The sequence below is a fragment of the Prionailurus bengalensis genome, chromosome B1 (assembly GCF_016509475.1).
Source record: "Prionailurus bengalensis isolate Pbe53 chromosome B1, Fcat_Pben_1.1_paternal_pri, whole genome shotgun sequence".
Taxonomy (NCBI): domain Eukaryota; kingdom Metazoa; phylum Chordata; class Mammalia; order Carnivora; family Felidae; genus Prionailurus; species Prionailurus bengalensis.
This window is the reverse complement of record NC_057344.1, coordinates 73,531,840-73,553,302: the sequence shown is the minus strand read 5'-3', so window position 1 is coordinate 73,553,302 and position 21,463 is coordinate 73,531,840. Positions and strand designations below refer to the sequence as shown.

The 21,463-nt window shown below is 40.9% G+C and overlaps 2 protein-coding genes across 2 annotated transcripts in view; one reads left to right on the top strand and one right to left on the bottom strand.

The window, feature by feature from the left end:
- The window catches only part of LOC122468918 (protocadherin-23-like), a 125,734-nt gene extending 106,614 nt beyond the window's left edge, over positions 1–19,120 (bottom strand). The window contains 3 exon segments of the mRNA XM_043555857.1: positions 301–532; positions 15,931–16,122; positions 19,043–19,120. Of these exon segments, the coding sequence (XP_043411792.1) occupies positions 301–532; positions 15,931–16,122; positions 19,043–19,120 (502 nt within the window).
- On the top strand, positions 4,531–5,500 carry LOC122475276 (U1 small nuclear ribonucleoprotein C). Its single transcript, XM_043567081.1, has 2 exons — positions 4,531–4,680; positions 4,927–5,500. The coding sequence occupies exons 1-2, from the start codon at positions 4,562–4,564 to the stop codon at positions 5,285–5,287; spliced, it is 480 nt and encodes a 159-aa protein (XP_043423016.1). The 5' UTR covers positions 4,531–4,561; the 3' UTR covers positions 5,288–5,500.
- Positions 19,121–21,463: the final 2,343 nt, after the last annotated feature.

Below are 21,463 nucleotides of genomic sequence, written 5' to 3'. Positions count from 1 at the left end.
CCTGAGCCGAAGTCAGCACTTACCTGACTGAGCCACCCATGTACCCCAAGAGCACTTCTTTTGAAGTAAAGAGACTGAGGCCAAGAAAGATCATAAGACCAGTAGGAAACAAGGCTTGAACTCCCACCCAGGTCTCATCTAACCACGAAGTCTCAGATCTTTACAATATACCTTACTGCCTTCTGGAAGGTGAAATGAGCCCTGCAGCATCCCTGCTAATAAAAAAGCACTTTTGCCAATTTTCTGGCTGTTACGCAGAAGCTACTGATTTCAGAGGAAAACCGTTCCAAGATCACGTACCCGTAGTGGAGTCAATGGTGAAAAGGGACGACAGGTCTCCGGGAATGAGTTCATAAGTCACTGTTCCATATATCCCAGAATCTCTGTCAGTGGCAAGAACATTGATGATCTCAGTGCCTGGCTGGGTCTGGCCGCTAATGCTCATCACGTAGGTTGATGGGTTAAAGACAGGTGCGTTATCATTCACGTCCTCTATTTCCACACGAACAAAAGCTTGGGCGCTTAGTCCACCCTGTTGGATAAATGAGAAGTGATTACAAATGGATTTCTCCTGAACACCGAGATGCAGAATAATTGACAAAGATCCTAGAAAAGAATTTTAAAACAAAGAAGTTCATTCATTCTACTTTTAACCTTGAGATATGAGTTCACGTGTAAGAGCGTGGTATCAGTACTTTAGCACTGACTCTTAAAGATGAATGAGAGTACCACTTAAAACTCTTAGGAGGCAATAATTTCAGACTACAGTTCAAAGATATTCAAGGCAAGTTTTCTTGATGTCCAAAGAGGGAAAAAACAAAACAAAACACTTTTACCCCTAGGATAAATCTTAACTGCTAAAGAGGAGGGGTAAGGAAATATTGGAGGAAGACGCAATTTTAGAAAAGATCGCCAGCGGAAGTCTCACTTAGAAGGTACCATGTGAGTAAAGACTGACCTATATGAGGGAGCTTGACTTCAGTAATCTGAAGGAAAGAGCAAGTGCAAAGGCCCTGAGGCAGGAGTACAATGTACATCCCAGGCCTGTTCAGGGAACAGCAAGGAAGCCAGCAGGGTGATGTCAGCATGGCAAGGGGCAGGTCATGGAGGCCTCTGTGGGCCGCTGAAAGGAGGATTTATTGGAGGGTTTTGAGCAGAGGAGTAGTTTGAATTGACTTAGATTTTAACTGTCACTCTAGGCGTCGCATTCAGAATAAACTGAAGGGCAGCAAGGGTGGAAGGAAGGAGACCAGTTAGGAGGTGATTAGAATCAAGTCTGGAGTGGATGGTGGCAGTGAAGGTACTTATCCCAAATATCTGGGGTCAGATTTGCTTTGCAATTCTGGATTTTTCATGTTTTAGAAAGGTAACAGAGTGCATAGCACAGTAGAGGAATAGATCCCATCCCTTTTATTTTGCGTTGCCTCCAAGTAAAAATCAGGAAAAGGGGAGAGAATACAACAGAAGAAAACAATCCTTTGCAATTTTTACTTTTCTAAAGCAAAACGTGTGTTCCTACTTTATTTTTTTTTTAATTTTTTTTTCAACGTTTATTTATTTTTTGGGGACAGAGAGAGACAGAGCATGAACGGGGGAGGGGCAGAGAGAGAGGGAGACACAGGATCGGAAACAGGCTCCAGGCTCTGAGCCATCAGCCCAGAGCCCGACGCGGGGCTCGAACTCACGGACCGCGAGATCGTGACCTGGCTGAAGTCGGACGCTTAACCGACTGCGCCACCCAGGCGCCCCTGTGTTCCTACTTTAAAGCACCATTTTCCATTTCTGTCTGGTACATTTTGATACTTTCATCTTTGACAAAAATCCTTAGTAAGTCACAAAGCCTGGACTTTCTCACTCACTTTTCCTTCTCTCTCTCTCCCCCTCTCCCTCCCCCTCTCCCTTCCCATCTCTCCCGCCCCCTCCCTCTCCCACTGTTCAGGGATACACTGAGCAAAGAGGAAAGAGGATTCTGACAAAAAAAAAAAAAAAAAAAAAGATTTGGCACAGGAGACAAAGAGGCCAGTGGAAGAAGCACCGGCCTAGGGTGAGGGAGGGCAGAAAGAGAGTACTGTTTGGGGTGAGGTTAACAACAAACCTGGAAGTGGCTCTCATGCTCTGAGGTCCCAAGTGCCCTAGACATTGGCGACTAAAAAACAATTGGGAAGTACACCTTCAAAGACAGAGTGGTTTCCCATGTTCTCAGTGGAATAAAGTGCCCGGGCCATGCCAGTTACCAACTAGAATAGGAGAAATGAGGGCTGGCTAAGGTTACGACCCAGTGAAAACAAGGGAAGTGCCCTTGACCCGTATTACTGGACAGACAGGGCTGTGTCTGCAGCAGCCCCGGATGAACTGTGGGTCCACAGTGGAGGGTGACGGATGGTGAACAGACAGTCCTGCATGGCACCTGACAGAGACCCTGCTGTTTCTCCAACTTGGCCTCCTTCTCCATTCTGCTTAACTTTGACCTTTCCCTTCCCCTTCCTTTTATATTTCTCCTGGGATTCTGGAAGTCACCTCAGTGTGAGTGCAGGATAAGAAAGCGCGTGAGAGAAGGTGATGAGAAAGTGGGGAAGATAGGCGAAATGACAATCTCTCCACCTTGGGATCCTTGCAAAGATGTTAATTCCTAGGCTGTCCGTGACGGTCCTAAATCAGGCAATGCTACCAAAAACAAGTAAAATGATAGACAAACCAACGGAAAAACTTATTCTCATAAAACAATGAATCTTTCTACAGGAAAATTATTATAGATCTCAGGTTTCCTGTTTTAGGAATTCAATTTTTATCTACTGAATTCATCAGTGGGGGTGCTTTTCTCTTACAATAACCAGGGTGAATGTATGTTCAGTGCGCTCTGTATATATTTTCTCCTTCAATTGTTCTAATCTCCCTTTTTAAAGATTTTGATGGTTTCTCTCATTTTTATAGATAAGCACACCAAAGCACTGAGAAACTAAGTGACTTGCCCAAGGTAAATGAGACTGTGAATTGCAGATCTGGAACGGGACTAGAGATTCATTTATCCCCCAAACCCCTGGTGACTTCCTTTAAATTAGACTTTTTAAAGAATTGTGGTATAAATTCTACCTTTTAAAACACTATGCTAAGGGCAATGCCAACCACGGACTTAGTCTTAGCAGAAAAAAGACAGAGTCCCTGTTTATAATCTATGCGACAAACACTGTATAACAGGGTTTATGCCACAGTGGAACAATCTGGAGCCAAATGATCTCAATCTAATGTCTGCCCTGCCTGCAACTGGGACCACAGATGAGAGAAAATCAGATAGTCCCTGAGTCTGGGCTGCATCTTCTGTAAAGCAGGAGCGATACAATATGTATGAGAGCATTTATAGTGGTTAATCACATCATTATAAGATTTTACAGCCTCCTTTTCCTAAATACTTGGGGCCAGATAGATTAGTGTTGGGATGTTTCAAGTTTTAGGAAGGTGATGTGGTACACATGTACCTAGTCAGGTCTGGGGTGGCCCTACATAACCAAACGCTTAATATTCTGCAGCAAAATGTATGGAAAGACACATTTAGAGGGATTTAAACATGAATTTAAACATGAACGGCCTCAGGTCCGTTCAAGTCAGGTTTCTCACTAAATGAGATTTAAAAACTTTCTATTTTGAGGGGATGTTGAATTAGGTCAATTCTAATGCTCATGCAGGGCTCCTGTTTCAATAAACTATGATGGTACTGTGTTTCCTCTCTTATTGTTTCTTTTACATTTGGAATCTTATAAAATCGTATCGTATAATTCTCTCTTTTTTCAAAATTATCGTTAATCTCTCTGTTATCTTTAGTTTATACCAAAATACATATGCCATTAGTTTTGGTTGCTAACGTGATATTGGTATACATATTGCTGATATAATATTGGTATGAAATAAGAAGGACAATAAAAACAAAACAAAACAAACTTTCTATCTGAGAGCTTTGGGGCTTCAGAACTACAGAAAAAGGATTGTGGATCTTCATGATTCAGAGGTAGGCATATGCTAAATGGAGAGAAAGCTCTGTGCTGAAGGGATCCTGGAGATGGGTCCCCATAAACAAACAAGATTTTCGGTCTCCCGCTGGTGTGCAGTTACAGAGTCTGGAGGAGCCTGGAAAGCAGATTAGATTTCTCCACACATCTTCCTTCACTTCCCTCCTAGTGTTTACCTCCCAATTCTCTGTAACAAAACTTCAGTCCACCTGGTTAAGACTATCCTGATGATGCAGCCTCTGAGATATGCTGAGTCACAACCACCCAGACTCCTGGCCCTCAGAAATTGTGTGAGAGAGTACATTTTTGTTATCTGCAGCTGCTACGTTTGGGAATAGGTAATACACCCCATAAATTCCATCCATGAATATTTCTTAACTTTGTCTTATTCTTTCCCTATCCACGAGTCGTGGGTTTTTTTGGACGTGATTTTAATCACTTGATTTTTTAAATTACAGTAAGAGAAAACAGAGTGTTACTATGATTTTAAAAATTAAGTGATCAAAATTAAAAAATAAGAATGGGGGCGGGACGGAGTGGCCAACGGTCTGCAAAGCAACATGCCTAAGTTTTATTGTGACTACTGCGACACATACCTCACCCATGACTCTCCATCTGTGAGAAAGACACACTGCAGTGGTAGGAAACACAAAGAGAATGTGAAAGACTACTATCAGAAATGGATGGGGGCGCCTGGGTGGCGCAGTCGGTTAAGCGTCCGACTTCAGCCAGGTCACGATCTCGCGGTCCGTGAGTTCGAGCCCCGCGTCAGGCTCTGGGCTGATGGCTCGGAGCCTGGAGCCTGTTTCCGATTCTGTGTCTCCCTCTCTCTCTGCCCCTCCCCCATTCATGCTCTGTCTCTCTCTGTCCCAAAAATAAAATAAAAACGTTGAAAAAAAATTAAAAAAAAAAAAAAAAAAAAGAAATGGATGGAAGAGCAAGCCCAGAGCCTGATCGACAAAACAACTGCTGCATTTCAGCAAGGAAAGATTCCTCCTACTCCATTCTCTGCTCCTCCTCCTGCAGGGGCGATGATTCCACCTCCCCCTAGTCTCCCGGGTCCTCCTCGCCCTGGTATGATGCCAGCACCCCATATGGGGGGCCCTCCCATGATGCCAATGATGGGCCCTCCTCCTCCTGGGATGATGCCAGTGGGACCTGCTCCTGGAATGAGGCCGCCTATGGGAGGCCACATGCCAATGATGCCTGGGCCCCCAATGATGAGACCTCCCGCCCGTCCCATGATGGTACCCACTCGGCCAGGAATGACTCGACCAGACAGATAAGGTGAGACAGGAACCTCTTTATATCCATTTTATATTACTTGTTCTTCACCAGGAGATCATGGTGCTGTGACTCTGGGTGTTTTCTAACAGTGTGACAAGGAAGACTTGCTCCCCCTTCCTATCAAACAGAGAACAGTTTTTACAAGGGAGTAGTGGGACAAAAAAAAAAAAAAAAGCAATTTCCATTTGTATCGTGAAATGTGAAAATAAAATTGTCAACTGTTTTAGTTAAAAAAAAAGAATGGGGATCACCTCAGAAAGGAGGGGAGCTGGGGGACAGTTTAAACAGGTGATGGGGATTGAGGAGTGCACCTGTCGTGATGAGCACCGGATATTGTATGGAAGTGTTGCATCACTATACTATACACCTGAGACTAATATTACACTGTATGTTAGCTAACTGGAATTTAAATCAAAACTAAAAAAATTATAGTAAGAGACTTATAACCAACCTACCTGAATTCCAATCCCCTCAAGGCATGTTGTGAAAGCTGGGAGTAGTTTGGGAAAGTGCGAAGCTTGAAAGCACACAATATTGGAGGAATAGGAAAAAATAGGAAAAAAGGCAAAGAATGTAAACGACAGTAGTCAGGAAGGGAAAGACCTCTCCTTCAAGTGTTATTTGGAGAAAAGGCAGAGTCTGGTGTAGACAGTGCTGGATTTTCACCTGGACAGTATTATGGAGTGAGGGAACTAAAGGGATTTTGCAACTGAATGACTTAATGGTGGGTCAATAAACTAGAGATCCCAACCTGGATGAACTGTCAGCTAGAATGGAGAGGCTACAGGAAGCGAGATGGAAAGATAAGAGTGCTTATCAGAATACAGCATGCTTGAGATCAAGATTTCAGAGGCTGTGCAATTATAGGGGATGATCCTTGGAAGTGAGAAAGTCAAGGAAGTGAGACGCTCAGGGTGTTGGATGGTTCAATAGATGCAGTGGTAGAGAGGAAGATTGTAAGGTGTAATGGTCCTAAATGACACAGAGGTTTAGAATATGATAGCAACAAGAAAGCATGTCCAAGGAATGGCCTGGCAAGATAAATTTCAAAAGTGAATTGGTTTTTGATAGAGAAAGGAGTAGAAATGATTCAGATGTTGCATGGGGCAATCAGTTAGGCAAGCACCCACCTCAACACCTCCCTCTTGGTTCATGATTAGCGGAATATGGGCTTCTCTGTGGAAAGCTTGACAGGAATCAGTAACCCCAGGAGCAGGCTGTTTTAACCAAGGTGAGAACTTAAAGGAGCAGTCAGAGACCAGGACAAGTTTCTAAGGGAGTCTGCTAAATGATGAACCATGAGTTCCTGAGGGCATGGAAGAAGAGTTTGGGAGGACAGAGTGGGTGAGGCGGTAACTGGTTCAAATTAAAGGATGGGCACATCTGGGCAGCTCAGTTGGTCCAACTCTTGATCTCAGCTCAGATCATGATCTCATGGTTTGTGAGTTCGAGCCCCATATCATGTTCTGCGTTGACAGTGTGGAGCCTGCTTGGGATTCTGTCTCTCCTTCTCTCTGCCCCTTCCCTGCTTGCTCTTCATCTGTCTCTCTCTCTCAAAATAAATAAGTAAACTTAAAAAAAAAACAAATTAAAGGATGAACAGAGCAGAATGGGGATGAGAATATGGATAACAGTGGATGGCTAGGAAGCTTAAACTTCTAGAGATAAGAATGAGGTAGAGTGGTAGCTCAGACATTTAGGGATTAATCCTGGTACTGTATTTGAAAAAATGGTAGGCAATCAGTTTGAGATATAGTTCAGACAATCTAGCTAGAAAACATGAGCAACAGGGCAGCAGTTTATTCCTGAAACTGGAGTGAGGGGAGTGGTAATCAATGAAATCTAAGATAGGAAAAAAGCAACTGAAAATTGGAAGTTGTGAATAATATAATCTATTGAAATTAAAATGAGTGCGCCCTACCTTTCAGTTACGCAGGATGAGTGAGCTCTGGAGGTCTAGTGCGCAGCCTGTTGATTTTAGCTAATATTACTGTACTGTGTACTTGAAATTTGCTGAGGGTAGATCTTAAACACTCTTATCACTCACTATGTGAGCTGATGGATATGTTAATTAGCTTGATTGTGGTCATCACTTCATAATGTATACGCATGTCAAAACATGACAGTGGTGTCATGGGTGGCTCAGTTGGTTAAGCAGCATCTGACTCTTGGTTTCAGCTCAGGTCATGATCTCACAGTTCCTAAGATCCAACCCCGAGTTGGGCTCTACACTGACAGTGCAGAGCCTGCTTGGGATTCTCTCTCTCCCTCTCCCTCTCGGCCCGTCTCCTGCTCACATGCATGCACTCAATCTCTCTCCCTCTCTCTCTGTCTCTCTCTCAAAATAAAGAAACATTTAAAAATAAAACAAAAAACACATGACACTGTATACAATTTTTATTTATCGATTATACTTCAATAAAGCCAGAGGAAAGATGAACGTGAGCTTTTTACTCAGCAAGGTTTCTTCTAGAGATCTTTTGGCTGTACACACAACTGTGCAGTACTTTAATAGCCAAGTTTTCTCATGAATATATATAACGTTGAAGGGCTAACTCAATTTATCTTCTATATTGCTAGTTGGACACAACTCTCCCCTAAGCCTGGAGTGATGAGGTAGAGTTGAAATAGCTTTATCTTAGACACATATTTCAGCTACCAAATTCAGATGTCACAAAAATGGAGACAGAATGTTAATACATACATACCAAAAAGAGAGATTCATTTGGTGAAAGTGAATGGGAACAGGAAACAAGGAACTGGAGATAAGCATGGAATAATTAAATTAGAGCACTTTATTGGGAAAAGCCACTTGCTTTCCAATGTAATCCAATTATTTGTTTTCATTATGCAATTTATAGCATTCTCATGGCTTCTAGGAGATAAATAGCAACAGCAGTAGCAGCCAAAATAGATTATTTCAGAAGTAATACCAGTGGAGTAGGAGAAGTGATTGAGTTAAAAAAAAAATTTGACAGTCATCACAAGGATGAATAGAGCAGCAGCAAGGAAGCCCAGAACATCTAGGTATTTTCTAAGAAAAACAAAATTTGTATTGACTGACAACAGTCTTTTAGTGACCACCAGCAAATGGGTTCCTAGCGATTTCCTTCCAAAGAGCTTTCAGGATGTATATTAGAGAGAGAAAGTATCAGAGGAAAAACCAGGGATTATCAGGGTAATTATGTCAGTTGAAGGTCTTCTGTCAAGGTGCAGTTCATGGTTTTAAGTTAATTCATGCCGGCCTAAAATCCAACATCTTGAACCTAAAATGTCTTATCTGAGTTCATTTGTTCTTCAAATCCAAGGTAGATTGCTATCTGCATGGTTACCAGCCTTTTTGATTAGGGACATATGCTGCTAGTGGATACTGCACAGAATGATTATGACAGAGGCAGGATCACCCTATAGAAATCACAGTTCATCAGAGAGGAAATTTATAAAGATTATGCAGACAACAGAATAAATACTGCACATTGGATAATACATATATACACACATGTACACACACAGCCACATAAGCACGTACGTTGCTTCCTCTTGTATATTCTGAGGCAAACGGAGGAGCATTGGAGGCAATTTTAAGTCCAAAACAAAGTGAAAAATAGGCAACTGTTAAATGCTTATGGTTGGGGGGGGCAGGGGGAGAGATTTTCTAGTTTGTCTTTAAAAATGCATCACTAGGGGCGCCTGGGTGGCTCAGTCGGTTAAGCATCTAACTTCGGCTCAGGTCATGATCTCATGGTTTGTGAGTTCGAGCCCCACGTTGGGCTCTGTGCTGACAGCTTAGAGCCTGGAGCCTGCTTCAGATTCTGTGTCTCCCTTTCTCTTCCCCCCCCCACCAACCCCTTCCCCACTTGCTCTCTGTCTCTCTCTCATAAATAAATATTAAAAAAATTTTTTTAAAAAGACGTTCATTTAAAAAAAAAAGCATCACCGGGACTGCACCCGTGAAGATCTGCTTCCAGGCGGGCTACACATGCAGCTCCTTCCTTAGGTCTCCTTGTGCGGCTTTGGACCCACATGATGGATTAGAAGGAGAAAAGGCCACTAAGATGGAGAAGAAAATGTCCAAGAGCTGGGGAAAGAGGAGACCTTGAAGCTTTGATAGCCCACTTTCAGACACGAGATGCTACAAAGACTCAGACTGTAGAAACACATGTTCCCCACCTTCACCAACATTGAATGTGTTGTTCTCTGATCATCCGGAGAAAGAGGAATTGACCGTATCCACTACACAGATCGTTGGGTCCTTCATTTGGTAACCAAGGCCTGAGAGCAAGTCAAACCAATAAGAGGTTCCTTAAGTCAAAGTGGGTATCAGATAGTAGCCTGAAAGGCACAGTTAATTCTTTTTGGTGTTTTCCATGAGGGTACAAGGGATCGCATCTATCACTATGATATGCATACCTTTAGCCCGGACACATTCATGTGGAGCAAGCTGTCCCATGATACAGTGCCCACACCCAAATTGGGCTGCCAAATGTCTGTGACTCCACTCCACAGGGGAGGACAATCATCTGTGGAGGCTATTGGAAATAGTCAATAAAGGTGGCCAAACACACCCTACATTCAAATATGTTCCACTAAATTCTCAGGAAGAAAAAAAAAAAAGGCAAATAGGTGTGGACTCAGATTATCTCTTGGGGAATACAGCTCACTGCTAGATTTAGCATTTTGGTGGCTGTGAATCATCAGACACTCCTTTTTGGGGGGTGTCTGTAGTCAGGAAGAGGAAGAAACCCTGGAGGGTGGCTTATTTGATGGCCTGTACTTCCGTGACACGACAAAGAGCCTCTGGTTTGCAAGACAGCTGAAGGGACTTAGGTCAGAGAAGAAAAACATAGGCAAGTCAAAAAAAAAAAAAACAAAAACAAAAAAGCAGAGCCTGAAAGTGATAACAAGCAGGAATGCGGGGAAGCCAGGACCCAGGAATCCCCGGATGTGGTCAAAAAGGTGGTCACAGAGGATGGGGTGATGCTTAGCACTGAACAAATGATCTGCCCCAGGCACCAGGACAGAGGAAGACGGTTCTGATGAAGCCAGCAGCCCTCTGACAGGGCCACGTCCTTACCCCACTGCCATGCTGGCCAAGAAGCAGGAGTTGCTCTATTGTTGTGGGGGCACATTTGAAACAAGCGAACTGCCAGTTCCTCCTGAATGATCTGTATTACTCTGATGCCCACAGGATGGAGAAGTGGAGGACTTTAGTACACGTGGAGTCACACACTCGGGAGCATGTAAAGGACATAAACTTGGAAGAGGACAGAGATAAGGTAGAAGATACAGAAGGAAGAGAGGACGATGGGGAGGAGGATGCCACCAGAGAGAAAAGTGGGGAGGAAGGTGAAGAGGAAGAGCAGTCCCCAATGGCATCGGATGAAAAGTACGTGGACTATCTGCCCAGGACCTGGCAGTATTGAGTGAAGCTTGCGTGGGAGCACGTGGGGTCTGACACAAAAGACAACAAAGGGCTGAAAGCAGCCCAGGCCATGGCAAAAGCACTGCCTTTGATGATTTAAGAGCCTATGCTGGGCCGAAAGTGAAATCGAATAGTGAATTTTCTCATTATCACGTGGGTGTTACTGCCAATAAACTAGAGTGAAATGAGGTAGCTGCAAAGATTTTCTCTTCCATGGCCTTAAGTATACTGAGTTCTGGTGAGCCCTTTGCCTTCCTCTGAGAGGGAACTCTGCACCAGAGCAGTGTATTAGCCATGTCTTCTATTTTCTGTGTCTGATGCTTTGACATTGGGCCTTGCCGATCCTGGAGGACTGTCCAGGACCAGGTGAGCATGCTTTTCAAATGCAAACCAACCAGTTTGAAGCCCAAACCCCCACCACATCCTTTACTGAGCTTTCATACACCAAACCACTATTCATTTATCCTAATCACCCCACGGTCAAGTGACAGACAGCTAGAGACAGACTCCATGCACAAGAGCTTGTTGAAAGTACTCAAACTAACCAAGCCTAAGACTGCTCATTTTGCCTTTCCCATTCCTTCCCATGGAAACCACAAGAAAGGCACTTGACCACAGTTTTCTCTCTCTCCCTCAGCCTCCTCACCCACCCCAGGGCTTCCCATTGGGCATATACCACACCCCCATCCCATCATGGGGCGTGCCCCCCTCCTTCTTGGAATGTGTGAGTATAACAGATTGTTTTTTTTCCCCAGTGGCAGCCATTCCCTTGCTCCTACCTAAATAATAATGAAACCAATATTAAACTACTCAGAGTGCAGGGCAGCTCGAGTCTGTGCCAAGACCTGCTTTAGGAGGAAATCAACCAAACAGCAGGGCGAAATCTTGAATATGGAGTACCCTGACAGGAAGGTTGTTTCTGCTCTAACAAAACTGAAGTATGTTGTGCTTTGTCAGAGAGTTTTCCTTCTATAAAATAAGGGGTTTTTAAACAGAAGGATGTTATGACTCACATACATCACTGTCTTAGTCCATTCCAGCAGCTATAACAAAGTACCATAGACTGTGTGGCTTACAAACAACAGACGTCTGTTTCTCACAGTTCTGGAGGCTACAAGTCCAAGATCAGGCGGCAGCACAGCCAACTCCTGGTGAAGGCAGGGAGCCTGCCAACTTCTCCTGGTGTCTTTAGAAGGTAGAAGAGGCCAAGGGGCTCTCTGGGGCCTCTTTTATATGAATGTTAATGGCCATTCATAAGGGCTCTACCCTCTCAACCTAACCACCTTCCAAAGGCCCCACCTAATAATATCATGACCTTGGGTATTAGGTTTTCAACATATGAGTTGGGGAGGAGAGGGACAAACATTCAGATCATAGCAATCATCAACCTAGAGATCATCTCTTCTTTGATTTCTAAAATTTAGCAAAAAGCTGCTCACAGTCTGTTGGTAAACAATTTCTCATTTATCTTTAAAATAAAATGCCTTTTTGGGGCACCTGAGCGGCTTAGTTGGTTAAGCATCTGACTTGATTTCAACTCAGGTCACGATCTCATGGTCCGTGAGTTCAAGCCTGGGCCTGCTTGAGATTCTCTCTCTTCTCCCCCACCCTGCCCCTCCCCTGCTCATGCTCTTTCTCTCTCTCTCCAAATAAATAAATAAAACTTAAAAAAATTAAAATAAAATAAAATACCTTTTGGCTGGGAAATAAAACATCCCTTTTGTTCAGTCTGGCAATGCTTTATAGAGAGACGGTTAAAGATGCACGTGAACATTGCAATAGAGTCTGGTAAGCTGAGAGGAAAAGGAAGCATTCTTCATAACTCGTGTAGAGCAGGTTCAATATGGAAACAAACAAAAGCAAGGAGGTTTAAATTAAATATCTGGGTTGATTTTTTTTTTATTCCACTGCCAATAATCCTAATTAACTGCACTGCTTTTGGGAGACAAAAAATTTGCGGCATTAAACGATCTTACTTCTACTAAGATAATTTCTTTATACACTTTTACAAGATCATCTGAAATCAACTAATTAGAAACAGATGTTTAACTACTTGCAGAATTGGATTTAAACTGTTTTTTCACTTCTAGGATGGCCTTTTACAATTGTCTCAAAATCTATTAAGAATATATTTTTGAAGTCTTGCGTTAATATTTTTGTGTGCATACATTGAGCTTTGAATAATCACGTAGATTTGAATTAATCTAAATTCCTCTGTTTACTCCTACTTTTGTTTCCTACATCTTTTCTTACAAAGAAGCAAGAATTCCTGAAACCACACAGTCAGGGCTGAAAAATCTAATCAAATCATGGTAGTTTCACCAAATATAAATGACTGCATTTTCATGGTAGTTTCTACATGTTTACTTATAGCAAATTTATTTAGACTCATTTTTCCCAACAACTCATGTCTTAAGTACGTAGATCTGCCTACCACATTCAAAACAGAACGATTACACCAGAGAGGTGTTAGCAATACCCAACCAAGGAGTAGTAAGCAGATAAAAAAGAAACAAGAAAAGCCTCCAAAATAGACTACGTGCAAAAAATCAAATACAGAACAGTGTGTATACAGGTTATCTTTGCTGTAATGTAATAAAAATTGAACAAACTGTTTCTAAAATGTACTTGAAAGTCTAAATGGAAGAGCCAGGAATAGTCAAGGCAATCTTGAAAAAGAAGGACAAAGCTAAAAGAATACACAATATCATGACCTATTATAGAGCTTAAATAATTAAGTTTAATTAAGCACAGTATAGACAAATAGACATACACATACATAACCATGTGCTTTGCAACAAAAGTGACGTTCTAATGATGGAAGAATGATCATCTCAGTATCCATGCTGGAAAAAAATAAATAACAAGACTTCCTCTCACTAGACTGAAAAAAATGACTGAAAGGTTACACAAAAATGTTTTTGAAAAAACCTAAGATAATACCTTCATGTCTCTAAGGTAAAAAATACTCCTAAAAGGACAGAGAAAGCACCAGCTGTAAAGGTAAGCAAATTGATAAATGGAGCTTTATTAGAGTTAACAACTTCTGTTCCTCAGAAGTCACTATTAAGGGAATGAAAAGACAAGCCACAGAATGCAAGAAGATATACACAATAAATACATCCAACAGAGGACTTGAATACCAAAAATATAAAGAATTCATACAAATCAACAAGGAAAAAACCCAACAATACAATAGAAAACAGGTAAAGAACTGAATAGACACTTCACAAAACAAGTTATACAAAGAGTCAATAAACATGTGTATTTTGCTCATCAACTGCTCATCAGTTCATTTGTTCATCAAGGAAATGCAAAGTAAAACCCCAAAGTGATTCACCACTACATAGGTACCAGAATTGGTATAATTGAAAAGACATTAAATACCAAATGTTGGGAGGATGTAGAGAAAATAAAATTCTCCTACTCTATTGGTGGGCATATAAAGTGGTACAACCATTTGAAAATTTGTTTGGCTTTCCTAAGATCTCGCAATCCCACTCCTAAATATATACTCAATAGAATGCTTACATTTGTTCATCAAGTTACATGTGTAAGAATATTAATAGAAGCACTATTTGTAGTAGCCTAAAACGGATGCCATCAATTATTGAATAAAAAATTATCACAAATTCCCATAAAAGAATACTATAAGCCAATAAGAACAAATGAACTATTGCTACACACAACAGCCTGTAGGATTCTCAGAAATAATGTTTGGCAAAAGAAACAATAAAAACACATAGTGTATCAATCTATTAGCTGAAAGCTTAAAGTTTAAAGTCAACAGTGATTGTTGTTAGAATCAACAGTGATTAACCTTAAAGGCGGGGGTGAGGGATAAGGAAGAGGCCAAGAGAGGGGCCCTTTCTTCGTCTGCTTCCATGGATGTGTTTATTTTGCAAAAATCTACTAAACTGTACTACAATTTGTACACCTTTATGCATGCATTTTATATGTCAATTTAAAAGTTTACCATAAGGAAAAAAAGACCTAAGAGTCAAATTGAAGGTGCTTCTACTGAACTAAGATGAGTCAATATGAACATCAGAAAGACTAATGTCAGCAACGCATGAAACGCATCAAACATAAAAATCCAGGAATTTTATAATTTTATAATTTCAGAGTAGGAAAAAAATCATCTGTACCCTTTGGGGATAGCAAATGCACCAACTCATTATTCTAAAACTGATAAAGAGAAATAATCAAGCCTTATCTTACCTCTCCTCTATGAATTGTATTTCAGCATAATCAAATAGTTGATGAGAGAACATTCTTAGTAGAGGAATTCCAAATAATAAATGCAAAATAATAGAATTCAAAAATCACCACATTGTACACCCTAATGGAGTAATGGCATGTGACTGCTGATATAGAATAAGAAGCACACAGCGCCACCTAAATGAACCCAAAGTTAATAAGGGTTCTGGCTTAAAATGCCACTTCATAGAAAATACGACAAAAGAGCACATTAAATAAATCCCAAGGATGTAATCAGTCACATTCAGAATGTGGAGAATTTACGGGAAATTTTTGATTTCTTCCAAAAACAAATACCATCAGAGAAAAGGTAAGCTGCGCAGGGGCAGGGGGTGGGGTGGGGGCGGGGGGAGAGTGGACTGCTACAGATTGAAACTCAAGGGATATTGCAATCAAATCAATTTCTGAACTCATTTGGATCTTACTTCAAATAAGCCACCTTTTAAAAAATGTTTTTAGATAATCCAGAAAATTTTAAATGGACTGGGTATTAGATATTATTTTTTAAGTGTATTTAGTTATTTTGAGAGATATAGAGAGAGCATGAGCAGGGGAGGGGCAGAGAGAGAGGGAGAGCGAGAACTCCAAGCAGGTTCTGCACTCTCAGTGCAGGGCCTGATGGGGGGCTCGAACTACAAAACTCTGAGACCATGACCTGAGCCTAAATCAAGAGTCAGCTGCTTAACCAACTGAGCCATCCAGACGCCCCAGGATATTAGATATTATTAAAGAATTATTGTTAATTTATTGTAGTCATGTTTTTAAAAAGTAATTATCTGTTTCAGATATTATTGAACTACTTATGGATGAAATGATATATAATAATGTCTGGTATTTGCAAAGGAGAGAGGTAGTGATTTATGAAATAAGATTGGCTAATTGATAATCATTGGTACTCTCTGATGTGTACAAAGTGGTTTGCTTTTGAGTATGTTTAAAATTTCATACGTGAACACTTACCCCATCCTTAGCTTTCACCAAGAGGTCATAGGTGGCTGGATCCCTCTCCCTGTCGATGTCTTGAGAAACACAGATTCTCCCATCATGTGGGTCGATCTGGAATGCCTGAGATGTGTCATAGCTTTGGAATCCATCATAAAGAGAATATTCAACAAAGCCATAGAGTCCTGCATCTGCATCAGAAGCTTTAACCTACAAAACAAGAGGGTGATCAGTAAGGAAATGGAAAAGTTAACATTACTTTTCAGTTGGTCATAAATTACTATCATCATTTGCACAACCAAGTAACCCCCACACCCATTAACAAAGTATAGGCTTCAGTTTTAACTCTCTCCTTTTACCTTCTGTGTGACAGCTCACTTCACCTTCCTCCTCCTTGTCTGAGTTCTCCTTCTCACTTTCCTTTGCCCATTCCTATACTTTCATGTGATCTCTGAAAGTTTGAGATTCTTAAGGTTCAGCCCTTGGTCCTTTGTCTTCTTACTCCTCTCACTGTGCCTCCGTGATCCCATCCAACTTCAAGGGTTTAAAAACATCCATACGCTAACAGTTTGACAATGTATCTGTGGAGTCACTTTCATTATCCAAGCTCTTCAAGCTCTTCAAGCACCCACCCTTCAGAGCAGCAAGGGAGGGCAGAGAAATTAAGACAGTAAATGGCATGATTACTAGTAACCTTATCCAGTTGACAGAATTCACCCTGGAGTAGGAGGTTTGAGTTTCCAAGCCAGGTTTCCTTCCAGGAACAATGCCCCCATCAGGACCTGTGCAGTCAAGCACACTGACTACTACACAGAGGCACTACGCCCAGTGGGTGCATGGAAATGAAATCCAGCCCATGTTCGGCTTGCCAACCACTGACGTGCAGCTGCAAATGCCCAGAGGTAAGGATCCCTTTCTCTTTGACCATAAATACCATTTCTGTTGGCAGTAGTCTTGTGCCCAGTAGAAAAGATGAAGTAACTGAAATTATGAAAGCACTTAATTTATTTATACTAACTGTGGGGATATACAGTGAGAAACACAACAGACTATATTTAACCCAAAACATTTTGAGCTCATAGGCTTGGTATAGTTCTTTTCATTTGCTAACCCTACTAACAGTAACAGCAAACATCTACATAACACTTAAATGAAGCACTTTAAGGGAAGATTAATCAAAAGAAAGAAAGAAAGAAAGAAAGAAAGAAAGAAAGAAAGAAAGAAAGAAAGAAAGAAAGAAAGAAAGAAGTCAAAGAACTATAGTGCTATAGAACAGGTATTATTCTAACTGCTTAACATAGATTTACGCTTATAACCTAAAACAAACTCCATTTTACAGACCAGAAAAGTCAGGCTCAGAGAGCTTAAGTAACTTGTCAAAGATCACATAGCTAAAAACTGTCAAAACTGGGACTCAAATCCAGGCAGTTGGACAGCACTTAACTCTAGGTTGAAAAATAAAGTGATATACTTTTTATTAGTACAATATGCATGCAGGAGTTCTACCTTAATTATTATGCTTCCCAAACGAAACCTCATATTAATAACATGTTCAACAATCAATGTTCTCAGTAAGGCTTCCCTTCATTCCCCTCTATCTTGAGCATACAACTGGGATGTGACTTTGGGGGTTCTCTGAGTAGTCTAACACAGTGGTTCTCAATCAGGGTCAAGTCTACCCCCACGAGGACATTTGGCAATGCCATAACTAGGGAGAGGGTTCTATGGCATCTAGTGGGTTGAAGCTAGAGTTGCTACTAATCATCCTATAACCCACAACAAATAATGATCTGGCCCAAAATATCAACAGTGCCTAGGCTGAGAACCACTGCATCTGATGAAACTCAACAATGGGCAATATTAATCCCCTCTTTTAATTGCCTTTGTTTTCAACTGATGACACAGTCTTGTAAATTTCTTTTCACTCTTGTCTATTGCATATTCTCTGGCAATATTATTTATTCTGTGCAACCAGCTAACATGTTTGTGAGTTATTCTTCTCATCAGATGGGCTGAACCAGGAAATCCACAAACTTCCCAACTACAAAGAACTAAATTCCAAGTACATTTGGTCTATTCCATTCTGGCAGCTGTTAGTGATTTAGTAGCCTCAAGTTCCCAAAGACACCAAATATATCTTCTAAAAACATATGGTATTCTCAATAATTTGGGCTTGATTAGAAGATAAATACAATGAACCTTAAATTCTAAAACTCATTCTCAGCCTTTAGTAGCACATATTAACAAGTAATTTGGCTTATATAAAGCAAGTTTCCTTATTTCCACCTTGAGAACTTTCTCTCATCTGGACTTTTGGCAAGGCAAAATAGAAAAGTGAAAAGTGGGATAAGAGTACTGATCTCAATTTATGTCAGCAGCTCAGATTCTGATTCTCAGATTCTAAAATAAGAATATATTCCTCCCTAGTTTTACTCAACTTCCTAGAAATACTGATCTAGTATTCTAGAACAACATACTCTACCTAGTAGGATTAGGTCTTGAATGCCTATAAGTAATTTAGCATCTGTATGAGGTCTATATTTTCCAATATCCACTGTCTTACACATAAATGTAGGCAATTTAAATAACAGATAATGGAAAAAGCTTTGCCAAATCTTCAAGAGGAAATCTGATTGGTAAATAAGCTCATTGGGCCTTTTCTTCAGAGACAGATGCTTAAATCAAAGAGAGAAATGTCTTGTCAGAGTCTATTATCACCACCTTATCGTGCTAGTTTGGGGATCAAGGGTAGATCTCAGGGGGATTTTTTTTCCTGAGTCTACTCAAAGAGCCACATTTCAGCACTTTCAGTGCTCTCCCTGTGTTCTTCATCTTACCCTCAATTTACCTGCTTTAGATTGAGATCAGTCTGGTGAATTTTACTCTAAACTTACTTACAAGAGTTGTTCTCCCTCAGTCTGATTGCTCACAAATTTAATGCAGATATTATAAAAATGCAAAATATTAATATGATATTAAGGTTTCACTGATTCCCTTATTACCTTTCTGAAATTAATTTTTTCCACTTCCCTTATATTAATATCTGTAGAGACAAATTGAGAACACTGGCTCTTGGATACATGTTTTTGATGTTCTATAAATGGAATGGATCTATTTGCACTTGACTCACCAGCACAGGCCTCTCAATCTGGGAGGGTCCCTTTTCCAACAACTCGGAAGTTTTCTTGGAGGTTACCTGCCCAGCCATTCACAGTGCTATCCAAAAACCCAAAAGACAACCGAAAGTTATACGGCAACACATTGTCAGCAACATTGTTCTTTACCTACTCCTGGGAAATCATATCACTGAATTCAGTGACATTGATAGAAAAGCCTGAAAGCCCAATTAGAAACATGAGCGATCAAACAAAAAATCCTAGAAAAAAAATGGTTGCAAAAAAATGGCTTGTTTAGATGAAATTTCAAATGAAATATCCCATTTTAATTTTCTTATTGTAATTTCCAAAAATATCTACCATGAGCATATAACAGTTTGCTTGAAGAAACCAAGTTATTGACACAATATGCTCACAAAGATAACTTCAAATAGAAAGAAGAAAAAGAAATTACAAAATGACTTTTTAGATTCTAAGTGCTTGGCCAACCACTGATCCCACAGTGAAAACAGGATTGTAATATTCCAGTGGAAGTTGGATTTGGCACTGGGAACCACAACAGATGCAATCATGCCACTCTCTGAACACAATTTTGAGAAGTTCACCAATGACTGTGTCTTATCAAGTCTAATAATCAAGGCTCGATCCTTGTTTTCTACACAATTCAGCAGCTTTCCATACAGTGCATCATCTCTTCATTGAAACACTTCTCACCAGACGCCTCACTGACCTCCTTTCAATTTCCTTCACTGACTCTGAATTCTCTTCCTGGCCTCTGAACACTCTAGTGTCCCACAGCTTAGTCCTGAGTCAGCTTCTCTTTTCAATCCACACCCATTGCCTGTGGTGAGTGAATGGTGGCCCCCAAAAGACATGTCCATGTCCTAATCCCTGGAACCTGTGGATATTGCCTTATATGATAGAAGAGTGAATATTACCTTATATTGCAAAACATGGTTAGGTTAAGGATTTTGAGAGCAGCATCTTGTAGATTATCCAGATGAGCCCTTAATCCAAAGACAAGTGCCCTTAGAAGAGAGAGGCAGAGATTGGAGTGATGGGACACAAATCAGGGAACACCAACAAGCATTAGCAGCTAGAAGAGACATAGAAGGGAGGGGGAGAGGTCCTGAAGGACTTTGGACTTCTAGCCTCCACATCTATGAGTAATAACAATTTCTGTTGTTTTAAGCTAGCAAATTGATGGTTATTTGCTATAGAAGTCCTAGGAAATGAATACATTCCTGAGTGATCTGACCCAGGCCCAATATACTAAACCAACATATGTTTTCCCAATATCGGTATCTTTGTCTTGTGCTCCAGATCCATGCATCATCCTACTACCAATTAGATATCACCTTTCATGTGACTAACAGGCACTTCGAATGTGGTATGTCCAAACAGAACTCCTGATACCTACCACCCGAATCCGCTCTTCTCCCAGTGTTCTGAGTGACCGTATCATCATCCACTTTTTGTAAAGGCAGCCAGAGAGATACAACTCAAGTGGCATCAAATCATGTCACTCTCCTGCTCAGAACCTTCCAACAGCTTCTCATCGTCACCTCAGTAAAATCACACCCTTTAACTTGACCCTAGCTACTTCTCTGTCCTTATCTCCCACTACTCTCCAACTCACTCACTCCCTTCTGGATATGCTGGGCTCCTTGATGGTCCCAGAGCCCACTAGCTTGTATAACTTGCCTCTCCATTTCTTTCAAGTCTCTGCAAAGACCACCTAATCACAGAGGCCTTTCCTGATCACGTTATCCAAGAGTGTCACACTCATTTCTGCCATACTCTTTCCTTTTACCCTGTCTTGCTTATCTTCAGAGTCCTTATCTCTATTTTGCACTGCATTATATATTTTTACTTATTTGTTTATTAATTTTCTCTCCTACTGGAATTTACTCTCCAGAGCAAGTATTATACTTATCTTGCCCCCTGTTATCTCTCCAGCATCCATAATGCTAGGGCCTGGCTCATAGTGAGGATGTGTAAGTATTTGTTGCATGAATGAATGAATCTAATATTGCCCATAAAATGCAAGCATGCTTTAGAAATAGCTTTCATGGTCATCCTCCCTATTTTGACCTTGGGAAAAAAACTCATGAGAACAACAACAAGAATGAAAAGATGCTCAACATCACTCATCATCAGAGAAATATAAATCAAAACCACAGTGAGATATCACCTCACCCCTGTCAGAATGGCTCAAATCAAAAACACAAGAAACAAGTGTTGGTGAGGATGTGGAGAAAAGGAACCCTTGTGCACTACTGGTGGGAATGCAAACTGGCACAGCCACTGTGGAAAACAATATGGAGGTTTCTCAAAAAATTAAAAATAGAATTACTGTATGATCCAGTAATTCCACTGCTGGATATTTACCCAAAGAATACAAAAATACTAATTCAAAAAGATATATGCACCTC